The sequence below is a fragment of the Dendrobates tinctorius genome, unplaced genomic scaffold (assembly GCF_039654945.1).
Source record: "Dendrobates tinctorius isolate UK_male_01 unplaced genomic scaffold, ASM3965494v1 ptg000136l, whole genome shotgun sequence".
Taxonomy (NCBI): Eukaryota; Metazoa; Chordata; class Amphibia; order Anura; family Dendrobatidae; genus Dendrobates; species Dendrobates tinctorius.
Window position 1 is genome coordinate 4,446,390 of NW_027361804.1, and position 14,670 is coordinate 4,461,059.

General features: G+C 48.7%; 1 protein-coding gene across 4 annotated transcripts in view; it reads right to left on the reverse strand.

The window, feature by feature from the left end:
• Positions 1-14,670, reverse strand: part of CACNA1C (calcium voltage-gated channel subunit alpha1 C) — a 317,461-nt gene that overhangs the window by 90,230 nt on the left and 212,561 nt on the right. For all 4 annotated transcript variants that reach the window (XM_073544126.1, XM_073544124.1, XM_073544125.1 and 1 more), the window contains exons 4-11: positions 12,298-12,437; positions 12,050-12,189; positions 8,595-8,750; positions 8,215-8,411; positions 7,536-7,639; positions 4,463-4,635; positions 2,471-2,561; positions 1,918-1,944 (exon numbers count right to left, since the gene is read on the reverse strand). In XM_073544126.1, the coding sequence (XP_073400227.1) occupies positions 1,918-1,944; positions 2,471-2,561; positions 4,463-4,635; positions 7,536-7,639; positions 8,215-8,411; positions 8,595-8,750; positions 12,050-12,189; positions 12,298-12,437 (1,028 nt within the window). The remainder of the gene's footprint in view (positions 1-1,917; positions 1,945-2,470; positions 2,562-4,462; positions 4,636-7,535; positions 7,640-8,214; positions 8,412-8,594; positions 8,751-12,049; positions 12,190-12,297; positions 12,438-14,670) is intronic.

Here is a 14,670-nt window from a genome sequence, read left to right on the forward strand (position 1 = left end):
TCTCTAGACCTTTACATTAATCTTCTGTCTTATGTATTTCTATACAGATCTTGCTTGAGAAAGGCTAAAAACGCCGAAACGTTGCGCAAGAAAATATCTGTTTATTCCAGGGTCTTTTTTCCTTTTTTTGTTATGTGGTGGGGTTTTGCCTCTTTTGTCTTTCTATTGGTGAATAAACCTATCATATGAGTGCTGAAGTTTCTGTATTATTGCTTGGATTTTTTCTTCAGAGCATCCTAATCTCAATTGCAGTGAGCACCCCCTATCTAACTACAGCTGAGGGTTTGTCACAGTTTTCCAGTGTAAATCAGGGATCGGCATTTTCGCAGATGTTGTGCTCGACAGCTTGTGGCCATCAGAGAATGCTGGGAGTTGTAGTTGCTGGTCACGGGGTGAACTTAAGGCTATGTGCACACGCTGTGGATTCTGCTGCGGATCCGCAGCGGTTTTGGCTCTGCGGGTCCGCATCAGATTTTGCTGCGTTGTACAGTACCTTTATTTCCTATGTAAAAAAAAAAACGCTGTGCACATGCTGCGGATTTTTCCGCGTGGTTTTGCTTCGGTTTACAATCCGCAGCATGTCAATTTTTTTGCGCAGAACCGCTGCGGTTTCACACCTCATCCATTATGAGGTGTGAAACCGCAGGGCAAAACCGCAGGCAAATCCGCAGATAAACCGGATTTATCTGCGGATTTCACTACAAAATCCGCAGATCCAAAAAACTCTGTGCGCACATAGCCTAAATCTTACTGACTGCTTCGCTCATACACTGTAACGACCCCCCAGCTGTGAGGCATTAGATTAGGATGTTTTTTAGCCTCTGAGTGTTCCCATTCACTGACAACAAGCAGTGATCCTGTAAATGGTGGACACCTGAACATTCATCATTTTATGACTGGTGGGGGTCTAAGCAGTGGAGGGTTCGCAGTGCTGCGTCTCCTGTGCGGGACGGTTTCCCTGCACGGCGGGGGGCCTTCACTGTGCAGGAACACAGCCGCAGCGATCACAGCATGACGATCCCTTTATACGGTGGAATCCATCTGTGTGCGCTCCTCTGTGGGTCAGATATAACGCCGCGTCTTTTCCGAGGCTCCTGGCGGCGGCGCGGTCTACGTCGGCAGCTGCTTCTCCTGTCAGACCTGTACGTTTCGCTGCTGATGTCCGAGGTCGCACACGAGCTTCCTACTGACCTGAGCGAGTTCTCCGGAGACGCGTTAAGTGCGGCAGATCCCTTTTTACACTCAATTACCCCCGGTCCTTTGTATCTGAAGCCGCAGTTGCTAAGCTGCTCGGATCTTCGGAGTGGGAGGTCTGTAATTAGCGCTAAGTATCTCGTGCAGCCAATAATTATCTGCTGAATACAGCTGACATTTGTGAATGACTCTATAACCAGAAGATGCATTAACCCCTACTTTGCCGGTCCGAGACCTTCCCGTCTTTGAGGAGCCTACACCACTATGGAGAACAAGTCACAAGTGTGTGCCGCTGCTCGGACCAAGCCCATAAGTGTCCACCCCGTGACCCTCATCTCCTGAAGCCTCCCTGCCACCGCTTCCATATTGGATAGATATATTTGCCGTCCAGGAGCCTGGAAAAGTCTCGATGATCCTGATTTCTCAGACTGTGACGCTTCGCAGTAAGGGGCCACATTCAGATAAGGAAAAGTGAAAATCGGATTGGATGTCTTAATGTGGCGCTCTGAGCCATTCTCACCATGTATCCTTCAGGTTTATATTGAATGTTAGCCATCACACGGAATGACTGTTCTATAAATGCCCACTCTATACTAAGCCCCGCCCATGAGGAGCCAGCTGATCCCAGCAGATTCTGGAGCTGGGTTCTGTTGTAGTTTCCTCCGGGGCCTGGAATCAGGCAGCAGCCGCTTCTCACCTTATGACTCAGCGCAGAATTCTTACCTAAATTTAGACTTGGAAATCCTGTGCCTGGAAGAGAGAGAAAATGGAAATGATGTTGAGTCAGAAATTACATTATTCACCCTGGTGACAGGACAAACGGCTGCGAGTGCTCTCCTCATCCCTCCTAGCAACGAGACCTGGAGATGAAGAGTAGCAGAGGTCTGAACGTGAACTACAACACTCAGCATGTCAAGCCTGGCCGACTGACACAGCACGCATTCAGAGATCGTCATTACTGCAACATTCATCCCAGCCTATCAGCTTCTCACTATTCTAGGATCTCCGCTTGTTGTCTATGCGTAGGAATCTCCATGTCCTGTTCAGTAAAAGGACAGATTTCGATCTTTTGCAAACATTGAAGATTTCCATTCATAGACAGCAAGCACAGAGGACCTGGGAGGTAACGCAAATAACATTGCAGAACGATTGAGTTTTATTTTCAGGGTGTGCTGACACTTGTAGTTCTGCCTCGGCTGGAGGGAGCCCCGTTTACATGACTTAGGGGTAATTGCTTGGCTATTACATGTTGTGTATAAGCTCGGGGTGTACTCACGCGAGCCGGACTCCGCAGCTCTCTTCTTCCACATCTCCACTTCCCACATTATCGGTATTTACAGACTCCGTCTCGCTGGTGGGCATACTCACTGCAAAAGGCACAGAGAGGGAGACAGGCGCTGAAAAGGCATCACATCCATCAGGTGTCATCATAGAAAACATTCCTACTAGGGGAAAGAGTCATTGTCATCCCCTTCTAGCAGTAAAAACAAAATAACTGGATGGGCAGAAGGGGGATGCAGCTGCAGTTTTATCACCATACCTGTACAGTTGCAGGAAGAAGGGGGATGCAGCTGCAGTTTTATCTACATGTTTGTACAGCTGCAGGGAGGAGGGGGATGCAGCTGCATTTTACTCCCCATACTTTTACACCTGTAGGGAGGAAGGGGATGCAGCTGCCGTTTTCTCACCATACCTGTACAGCTGCAGGAAGAAGGGGGATGCAGCTGCAGTTTTATCTACATGTTTGTACAGCTGCAGGGAGGAGGGGGATGCAACTGCAGTTTTTCCCCCATACCTGTAGAGCTGCATGGAGGAGGGGGATGCAGCTGCAGTTTTTCTCTTTATATGTCTGCTTGCACACACTGGACAGGAGGGGGATGCAGCTGCAGTTTTCTCTCTATATGTCTGCTTGCAGACACTAGACAGGAGGAGGGTGCAGCTGCAGTTTTTCTCTATATATGTCTGCTTGCTGACACTATACAGGAGGGAGGTGCAGCTGCAGTTTCTCTTTGCTTGCACACTCTAGACAGGAGGGGGGTGCAGCTGCAGTTTTTCTCTCTATATTTCTGCTTGCAAACACTGGACAGGAGGGGGGTGCAGCTGCAGTTTTTCTCTCAATATTTCTGCTTGCAGACACTAGACAGGAGGGGGGTGCAGCTGCAGTTTTTCTCTATTTCTGCTTGCAGACACTAGACAGGAGGGGGATGCAGCTGCAGTTTTTCTCTCTATATTTCTGCTTGCAGACACTAGACAGGAGGGGGGTGCAGCTGCAGTTTTTCTCTATATTTCTGCTTGCAGACACTAGACAGGAGGGGGATGCAGCTGCAGTTTTTCTCTCTATATTTCTGCTTGCAGACACTAGACAGGAGGGGGGTGCAGCTGCAGTTTTTCTCTCTATATGTATGCTTGCAGACACTAGACAGGAGGGGGATGCAGCTGCAGTTTTTCTCTCTATATGTCTGCTTGCAGACACTAGACTGGAGGAAGGTGCACTGCCTTGGGGGACATATAGATGATCTGTGTCTAATTGTGGCATCACCCCCAGTTTCAGGAGCAGCAATGCAATATGAGGGCAGCAGCTCCTTCCATGACGTGGCGATGAAGCCACGGCCGGACTGTCCTGGCATTTGGCTGAGCCTGCGCTGGACGCCGGATTTTCCAGATAATCTTGTTAAATTTAGCGGAGAATTATTTGATGCTTGACTGGACGCCAATAAAGGCAGAGACGAGGTCCTGAGACAAATCATCAGGCGCACAGCGCCCCCTCCACGGACTCGTCTCTGCTCATTACCCGGGAGATATCTTTAGATCACAAAGTGACGCCGCTCGTCAGCTCAGTGTCATTGGCAGGGAAGGTCGGCTCATAAATCACGGCCGTGACTCCAGCGGTGCAATACTCGGAGGAGACACTAATACTGGGACACCGTCTGCCAACCAGCGGATGCAACCTGCAGGACAGCAGACCTTAGTGTAACGTGACAAATGAGAAGTAAGCAGTGGCTGCATATTAGGAGGTGGCCAGTGTGGGGGGCATTGCCCCCGATGCTCCTGCTGGCAGCTGCACCTTACGGACAGTTAAAGGGCTAGAAATAAAGTCTTAGTGATTCTCCAGTAACATCCAGAGCTGCTCCGTTAGCTCTGTATATCGGATATATTTCCACACTGCGTAACACCACGCCTGCAGATCTCGGCATAAGTTTGGTTGCAGCTTTGGATGTGACTGGAGCACCAGATGCAGTGCAGTTTGTGAAGTGATAGGGGCACTGACTGTTTCTTGGTTTGTCCTCGTCAAGATCTTCGTCTTCATTTTCGGGGTCGATATCTTCGGCCTGTGTGATCCAGTCTAGGTAACCCTTCAAGTCTTCTTCCAGTTGCTGCTTCTCCCTCAGTTTTTGGAAGTCGCCCCGAGCCTTGGCCTTCTCCCTCTCCTTAGAAAACTCCCTGGTGAGACGGAGGGAAGCAGCTCAGTGATGGGATACAGAACATTCAGGGGAGAGGGTGGAAATCATCTGCAGGTAATGCTCAGGTTATAAGATGCTCCATCCTGAGGGGGGAAGGAAGTCAGGGAAGGACAAGACTCTAAGACAGCTCCTTCCCGAGACCACCCGTCACACAGAGCGTAGCGTCCGTGATTGTCTCATAAACAACAGCAGGACTCATAAACTGATCCAACAGACCCAAAAATAATAATGTGCAGTACCTGTTGTATCCACAGGGTGGCAGTAGACACCTCCTACATAAACTATCCCGCCGTTTATCCTGCCAGACTATTTTGGGCAGTATTGGCGCGTACCCCGCACACATCGCTGGGGGCGGCCATGTATTTTTACTTATATAAAGGCATCAGCAGTTTTGTGCCTTAATTAGGCCATTATTTCATCCATTGCTGATACGCTACCATATAAGAGGAGTGCGAGCTCTTCTGCCGAGACCCCTGAAGCCTCCACTGCCCGATGGAGTCGCGCGGCTCCGATCATTATCAGACATCAACATTTTTATTCAGCGTATTATTTACTAGATGAATAGGCTGCGATTGTATCTGTGCCAGATAAAGGGCAGGAAATGTTCAGCGGCTGCTCATGGCGATAATAAGTACAGCTCAGGATTTGAGTGCTTACGTCTCCGTCACCGAACCTGTAATTTCCAGCAACACAAATCACGAGCGCTAGTGTCTAGGACAGTAGGCCAGGACGGCAGGGGTCCACACAGAGAGCTAAGAGTGGGACGTGGGGGGCACAGCAGGTCACGGAGGAAGACTCGGGGCAACCAAGGTGTCCAGGAGAAAGACCACCCAGACACTGCGTGCACACACGTCACAACATCAATCAGAATTACCTGCTCAACCTACACACGCATTCAGTGACCACCCACCAGTCAGCGAGCGCAGGAAGCCTGACAGGGTTGTTGTACAGGTGCAAACACTATATGTAATTCCTAAGTCCAACACCGACCAAATGTACAGCTCAAATCCTGTATTATACTCCAGAGCTGCACTCACTATTCTGCTGGTGCAGTCACTGTGTACACACATTACATTACTGATCCTGAGTTACCTCCTGTATTATACTCCAGAGCTGCACTCACTATTCTGCTGGTGCAGTCACTGTGTACATACATTACATTACTGATCCTGAGTTACCTCCTGTATTATACCCCAGAGCTGCACTCACTATTCTGCTGGTGCAGTCCCTGTGTACATACATTACATTACTGATCCTGAGTTACATCCTGTATTATACTCCAGAGCTGCACTTACTATTCTGCTGGTGCAGTCACTGTGTACATACATTACATTACTGATCCTGAGTTACATTCTGTATTATTTCCCAGAGCTGCACTCACTATTCTGCTCGTGCAGTCACTGTGTACATACATTACATTACTGATCCTGAGTTACATCCTGTATTATACTCCAGAGCTGCACTCACTATTCTGCTGGTGCAGTCACTGTGTACATACATTACATTACTGATCCTGAGTTACATCCTGTATTATACTCCAGAGCTGCACTCACTATTCTGCTGATGCAGTCACTGTGTACATACATTACTGATCCTGAGTGACATCCTGTATTATACTCCAGAGCTGCACTCACTATACTGCTGGTGTAGTCACTGTGTACATACATTACATTACTGATCCTGAGTTACATCCTGTATTATACCTCAGAGCTGCACTCACTATTCTGCTGGTGCAGTCACTGTGTACATACATTACTGATCCTGAGTTACATCCTGTATTATACTCCAGAGCTGCACTCACTATTCTGCTGGTGCAATCACTGTGTACATACATTACTGATCCTGAGTTACATCCTGTATTATACTCCAGAGCTGCACTCACTATTCTGCAGGTGCAGTCACTGTGTACATACATTACATTACTGATCCTGAGTTACATCCTGTATTATACTCCAGAGCTGCACTCACTATTCTGCTGGTGCAATCACTGTGTACATACATTACTGATCCTGAGTTACATCCTGTATTATACTCCAGAGCTGCACTCACTATTCTGCTGGTGCAGTCACTGTGTACATACATTACATTACTGATCCTGAGTTACATCCTGTATTATACTCCAGAGCTGCACTCACTATTCTGCTGGTGCAGTCACTGTGTACATACATTACATTACTGATCCTGAGTTACATCCTGTATTATACCCCAGAGCTGCACTCACTATTCTGCTGGTGCAGTCACTGTGTACATACATTACATTACTGATCCTGAGTTACATCCTGTATTATACTCCAGAGCTGCACTCACTATTCTGCTGGTGCAGTCACTGTGTACATACATTACATTACTGATCCTGAGTTACATCCTGTATTATACCCCAGAGCTGCACTCACTATTCTGCTGGTGCAGTCACTGTGTACATACATTACATTACTGATCCTGAGTTACATCCTGTATTATACCCCAGAGCTGCACTCACTATTCTGCTGGTGCAGTCACTGTGTACATACATTACATTACTGATCCTGAGTTACATCCTGTATTATACTCCAGAGCTGCACTCACTATTCTGCTGGTGCAGTCACTGTGTACATACATTACTGATCCTGAGGTACCTCCTGTATTATACCCCAGAGCTGCACTCACTATTCAGAAGAACTAATAAGTAAATCACCAAAGAGGCTTTTTGCAGTTGTTGAATGAGTGCAGAATCATAACTGCGCTGAAGCCCCTGAAATTGTGCCTGGTCTGGTGCCTTGACCCCTTCCGTCTATAGGTGTCGGGGGAGGGCTCCCCGGTGAATACCCCCTTTACACAGGAGCCTCCACTTGTGGCCGGTGACATCTGTGGCAGTGATTAGAAGACGTGGCAGCCTCTTACCCGCTCAACACACCGAGAACCAGATTCAGTACGAAAAACGATCCGAAGATGACGAGGCTGACAAAGTAAAAACACGGCAGCTCGTACCCCATGGCATCCTGCATCTAGAGAGAGGAAAGAGGCGACATGTCAGTTACACCCGCTATATGTGCGGGCAGCCGGCAGATTTGTGAATGCAGCTCTGGATGTGAGTAGAGACATAAGCAGTAATAGACATCCTAATATTTCAACATGTAGTAGCACAAAGGGCTCCTGACTGACTCGCTGACAATGCCCTCCATGATAGACGGGGTGCAGCAGATATGGGGCTAATAGCTGTGCCCCCCCCCCCGGTTCCCAGAAGAGCCGCTATTTATAAATGCTTTCATCTCCCCCCAGCCTCCGGAAATCCACTTCAAAGTATTAACGGCGGCCTCACCCCCATCGACCCTGAACTCTGGGGTCTCACACAAAAAGATGCTACGGTTGGTCATGACGAAGTGGGTGTTCTGCTTTAGGCCCTGGGGCCACTAGAGGATTCCAGAGCAGAACTCCCACACGTGAAATGTGAGCTACAAAGGGAAACTGTGGTACAGCAGCAAAGCCAGGACCCTGGGAAACGGCCACTGGCCGCCCTCCACCCGCCCAAGTCATGAATTGCATCATGGGATATGTACCCTCCGAGAAGCCGGGCACCTACCCAGTATAACACGTCCGTCCATCCCTCCATGGTGATGCACTGGAAGACAGTCAGCATGGCGAATGCAAAGTTGTCGAAATTGGTGATGCCATGCTTCGGTCCGTCCCACCCGGACTCGCACATGGACCCGTTCGGGCAGTGCCGTCCGTTATTGCTATTGATAGCACAAGGTGACGGCTCCTCTTCTGCGGGAACTTCTGAAAATGATAAAACAGGAAGAAAAAAACTTAGATGTGAGAAAAAATGCAAGACGGACTGACGAGGTGTTACAGCTGTACCCAGGACTCCAAGACTGACCCACTGTCTGGATGTGTTCATCTCACAGAGCATGGTCTGGACTGGACGGGACACTACCGTAGATTCACCCCCTTTTTTCGTACCTTTGTTGGTCAGGAAGTAGCAGGTTTTGTGCATTTTGCCCATAAACAGCTCCAGGCCGATGATAGCGTAGATGATGATGACGAACAGGACGAGCAGCGCGATGTGCAGCAGGGGAACCATGGCCTTGATGATGGAGTTCAGCACCACCTGGAGACCTGCAGAGAGAAAAAAAAACGTCATCTATTTAACATCCACACAAAAGATTTTTCTGCCAGTCTCACTACAGTCATGGGCAGAAAAGTTTTCAGACAGACACAAACAAGTTTTAGGTTTTCACATTTTGCTGCTTCAGTGGTTTTCAATCTTTTAGTCGGATGTTTCTGTGGTTACTGGAGTACAATTATCATCATTTCAGTAGTCTGGAGAATAAGGGGAAATATTGAGAATTTACAGAAACTTCATGGATTAAAAGCTTAAAAATTTCCGGAATGTTTATAATTGTCTTCCAGAAACCATAGAAACAGCGACTAAAAGAGCGAAAACACTGAAGAAGGAAAGTGAAAACCAAAACTTGTACTGTGCCTTGCGAAAGTATTCGGCCCCTGGAACTTTTCAACCTTTTCCCACATATCATGCTTCACACATAAAGGTACCAAATGTAAATTTTTGGTGAAGATTCAACAACAAGTGGGACACAATTGTGAAGTTGAGCGAAATTTATTGGTTATTTTAAATTTTTGTGGAAATTCAAAAACTGAAAAGTGGGGCGTGCAATATTATTCGGCCCCTTTAACGTAATACCTTGTTGCGCCACCTTTTGCTGCGATTACAGCTGCAGTCGCTTGGGGTATGTCTCTATCAGTTTTGTACATCGAGAGACTGAAATTCTCGCCCGTTCCTCCTTGGCAAACAGCTGGAGCTCAGTGAGGTTGGATGGAGATCGTTTGTGAACAGCAGTTTTCAGCTCTTTCCACAGATTCTCGATTGGATTCAGATCTGGACTTTGACTTGGCCATTCTAACTCCTGGAGACGTTTATTTGTGAACCATTCCATTGTAGATTTTGCTTTATGTTAGGGATCATTGTCTTGTTGGAAGACAAATCTCCGTCCCAGTCTCAGGTCTTTTGCAGACTCGAACAGGTTTTCTTCAATAATGGTCCTGTATTTGGCTCCATCCATCTTCCCATCAATTTTAAACATCTTCCCTGTCCCTGGTGAAGAAAAGCAGGCCCAAACCATGATGCTGCAACCACCATGTCTGACAGTGGGGATGGTGTGTTCAGGGTGATGAGCTGTGTTGCCTTTACGCCAAACATATCGTTTGGCATTGTTGCCAAAAAGTTCGATTTTGGTTTCATCTGACCAGAGCACCTTTTTCTACATGTTTGGTGTCTCCCAGGTGGCTTGTTGCAAACGTTAAACAACGCTTTTTATGGATATCTTTGAGAAATGGCTTTCTTCTTGCCTCTCTTCCATAAAGGCCAGATTTGTGCAGTGTACGACTGATTGTTTTCCTATGGACAGACTGTCCCACCTCAGCTGTAGATCTCTGCAGTTCATCCAGAGTGATCATGGGCCTCTTGGCTGCATCTCTGATCAGTCTTCACCATGTTTGAGATGAAAGTTTAGAGGGACGGCCGGGTCTTGGTAGATTTGCAGTGGTATGATACTCCTTTCCATTTCAATATGATCGCTTGCACAGTGCTCCTTGGGATGTTTAAAGTTTTGGAAATCATTTTGTATCCAAATCCGGCTTTAATCTTCTCCACAACAGTATCACGGACCTGCCTGTTGTGTTCCTTGGTCTTCATGACGCTCTCTGTGCTTCAAGCAGAACCCTAAGACTATCACAGAGCAGGTGCATTTATACGGAGACCTGATTACACACAGGTGGATTATATTTATCATCATTAGTCATTTAGGACAACATTGGATCATTCAGAGATCCACAATGAACGTCTGGAGTGAGTTTGCTGCACTGAAAGGAAAGCGGCCGAATAATATTGCACGCCCCACTTTTCAGTTTTTGAATTTCCACAAAAATTTAAAATAACCAATAAATTTCATTCAACTTCACAATTGTGTCCCACTTGTTGTTAATTATTCGAATTATTTGAAGCATGATATGTGGGAAAAGGTTGAAAAGTTCCAGGGGACTGAATACTTTCACACTGTAGAAACAATAGTGAACTGCAAAAGTGCAGTGCAGTCTACTGGCCTGATGACACGAGGACGCTCTCGTGGCCACCAGAAAATCAATGGGAGTCTATGGGGAGGTTTGACAAATCCCAGTGTGAACGGAGCCTAACATCCTACAATGTAACGATTGCTAACTCCTCTCACACTCCGGCACGAGACGCTCCTCACAATAAACGTCTCCGGGGAGAGCGCTTTAATTACACCTAATAGTCGTGGGATGGCGGATAGATGTCTTCAAAGGACGAGCTAAGGAGGCGAAGTCTGTGAACACAACGTGTAATATCTATACTAAGACTACAGGGCACATCGGCACGGGGGATGGTGTCACCAAACACCACGTCTAGGAGTCAGACCTCATCATAGATGATCCATCCTGAGCACCGGCCACAGATCTCCTGCCCTGAAATAACCCTGTAACGACAGATGAGACCTAAGCACTCGGAATTATTGTGCGTTTTTTTTCCCTTCCAGTGAACCGGCAATGTCCGGCCAAGAAGAGAACCGTTGATCTCTGTATTATTTCTCCAGCCCTTCATCTTCCGCCATCTGCTGAGGACAATCTGTCCGGTGGAGTTTTTCAGCGAGATTTACGGCGCCGTTCTCCGTGTCGTACATTACGATGAGTGTTATGAGCCGCGCAGATGATGATTACGCTGCCAATTTAGCACATGTCGCTAGAAGTCTCTGGGAATTGAGGCAGGATCGGGAGCCGCTTCCGCAGCGTCTGACGATAATGGAGATTTTCATAAAAAGCGGAAAAGTTGGATGCGAGCCCACAGCTAAACGATGGCATGTCTGTCAGCAGCAGCAGCGGGCAAAGCTTGGCATGGGCAGAAATTACTGCTTAATTAGCGAGCTCCACATGACAAAGACGACACGGTCTGTCACTGCCGTAAATACCCGCGCTGCCATTGCATCGACAGGGTGCTACAGGGAGATGGCCATGAGGAAGAGGACAGGATGAACTTCCATATCTGAATGTGTCCATCCTGCTCCAGATGTGTGCTTGTTGCAGTGCCCCCCCCCACGATGAAGGCTGCCTCTAATCATGTGACCACAGGTCCATGTGCCTCTAATCATGTGAGCACAGGTCCACGTGCCTCTAATCATGTGACCACAGGTTCCCGTGCCTTTAGTCATGTGACCACAGGTCCATGTGCCTCTAATCATGTGAGCACAGGTCCACGTGCCTCTAATCATGTTACCACAGGTCCATGTGCCTCTAATCATGTGACCACAGGTTTCTGTGCCTTTAATCATATGACCACAGGTCCGCGTACCTCTAAGCATGTGATAACAGGTCCGTGTACTTACTAGGTACCCCAGAAACCAGTCTAAGGGGTCTGAGGACTCGAAATGCTCGCAGCGCTTTAACATCAAATCCTGCCCCTTTGCCTCCCAAGGCGCTGCCACCATCTGCCTTGGTTGCTTGCTCTAAAATTGCACTGAAAAGCCTAGAAGGAAGAAAAAAATAAGTAAATGGAAACATTGTATCACCAGAGCAATACTGAACTCATCCAAGAGCGGAGGAGCACAGAGTATTTCAGAGATGGAGAACTCACCCTACGACCACAATGATGAAGTCCAGCAGGTTCCAGCCGTTGCGGAGGTATGCATTGGGATGAAAGAGCAGCCCGTATGCAATGACTTTAAGAAAAGCTTCCACTGTGAAGATGATGAGGAAAAGGTATTCCACCCGCTCCTACAGGGAAGAGACACACAGGAGATATAGTTAGACATCCACCTGCACGATTATAAGCCCAGGACTGGGAGCTTACTGGCCCTTTAAATATCACATTAGCAGAAGGATAAAGCGGTTATCACACGTCATGAAATACGGCTCATAATGGGGACGGCGGCGCAGCCAGATATAATGGTCCAGATAAATCCTGACAGTCTTAAGTGAGTCATTAAACAAAGGCCAACGAGGGACCCCCGCCATATTGATCCCCCGCATATCTCTGCAGCGCAAATCTGAGGTCGTGAGATTGAAAAGCAATAGACATTGATCGCACTTTACGTCTTCAGTTCCGGACACTTGATCGTGAAATTTACATCCACATAGAAGATGAGATCTAAGCCAGGTGCAAAAGCCAATTGTGGGTGACGGGCTGCTTGACACCAGGGGGCATACCGACAGCAAAACATAGAGTAGACACCACCTGACCATATGGGGGAACTGCTAAGTCCCCCAGTCTGCTGAGCTGTATATTTAAGCCCACCATGTGTAATGTGTAACTTTTCTTTCTCACCACTGCCCCCTCTGCGTTCCCATCTTGCCAAACTCCCTAGTGTCTGGCTTAGGATGGTGTTCCCATCTCACCAACCTCCCTCTTGTCTGGCTTAGGATGGTGTTCCCATCTCGCCAACCTCCCTCGTGCCTGGCCTGGGATGGCAATTCCCTCTTGCTGACTTCCCTCATGTTTGGCCTGGGGTGGCGTTCCCCTCTAGCTTACCTCCCTCGTGACTGGCCTAGAGTGTCGTTCCCCCTCGCCGCCGTCCCTCGATTCTAGGCTGGGGTGGCGTTTCTCCCCTCGCTGACCTCCCTCCTGTTTGGCCTGGGGTGGCCTTCCCCACTCTCCGACTTCCCTCGTGTCTGGATAGGATGGTATTTCCATCTCGCCAACCACCCTCGTGCCTGGCCTGGGATGGCATTTCCCTCTTGCTGACTTCCCTTGTGTTTGGCCTGGGGTGGCGTTCCCCTCTAGCTTACCTCCCTCGTGACTGGCCTAGAGTGTCGTTCCCCCTTGCCGCCGTCCCTCTTGTCTGGGCTGGGGTGGCGTTTCTCCCCTCGCTGAACTCCCTCCTGTTTGGCCTGGGGTGGTCTTTCCCACTCTCCGACTTCCCTCATGTCTGGCTTAGGATGGTGTTTCCATCTCGCCAACCACCCTCGTGTCTGGCCTGGGATGGCATTTCCCTCTTGCCGTCCTCCCTTATGTTTGGCCTGGGGTGGTGTTCCCCCCTCGCTGACCTCCCTAGTGTCTTACCTGGGGTGGCGTTCTCCTCTTGCCGTCCTCCCTTATGTTTGGCCTGGGGTGGTGTTCCCCCCTCGCTGACCTCCCTCGTGTTTGGCCTGGGGTGGCCTTCCCCTCTAGCCGACCTCCCTCGTGACTGGCCAAGAGTGTCGTTCCCCCTCGCCGCCGTACCTCGTGTCTCGGCTGGGGTGGCATTTCCCCCCTCGCTGACCTCCCTCCTGTTTGGTCTGGGGTGGCCTTCCCCTCTAGCCGACCTCCCTCGTGACTGGCCTAGAGTGTCGTTCCCCCTCGATGCCGTCCCTCGTGTCTGGGCTGGGGTGGCGTTTCCCTCCTCACTGACCTCCCTCCTGTTTGGCCTGGGGTGGCCTTCCCCAATCTCCGACCTCTCTTGTGTCTGGCCTGGGATGGCGTTCCCCTTTAAGTATCTCAGCGCACTATTACTCGGCCTCTCCTCCATCCATTTATCGTCTGTGGGGGATTTTCCTGCTGTGAAATGTTTTGCGGTTTCTATGAAATGTTTCCTGCTAATGAATATGTGATATCAATAATTAATGGGGTGCCGTGCATTTATTTACACCGCGTCACAACCCTACCCAGAATGCACTGCTCTGAGGAGGAACAGAAGAGCTGACAATCTAAGATGCACAAAAGCCGATGCCCCACACAGTGGAGGGTAAACGGACTAATTTCTGCCATACTCCAGAGCTGCATTCCTCCTTCTGCAATCTATGTCATAATCAGCCGCACTCCAAAGCATTGCATTCTGGGACATGTAGTCCCTGTCATACATACTCCATATCCTACAGTACCCCACAGGAGGACACCAGCAAAATTATGAATGCAGCTCTGGATGTGACTGGACACATTAGATGGAGATCTGACCTGTGAATTGGGCGCTATCTCCTCCGCGTTGTGAGAGGTGACTCATGACATCTGCAGATGTTACACCGGACCACGTGG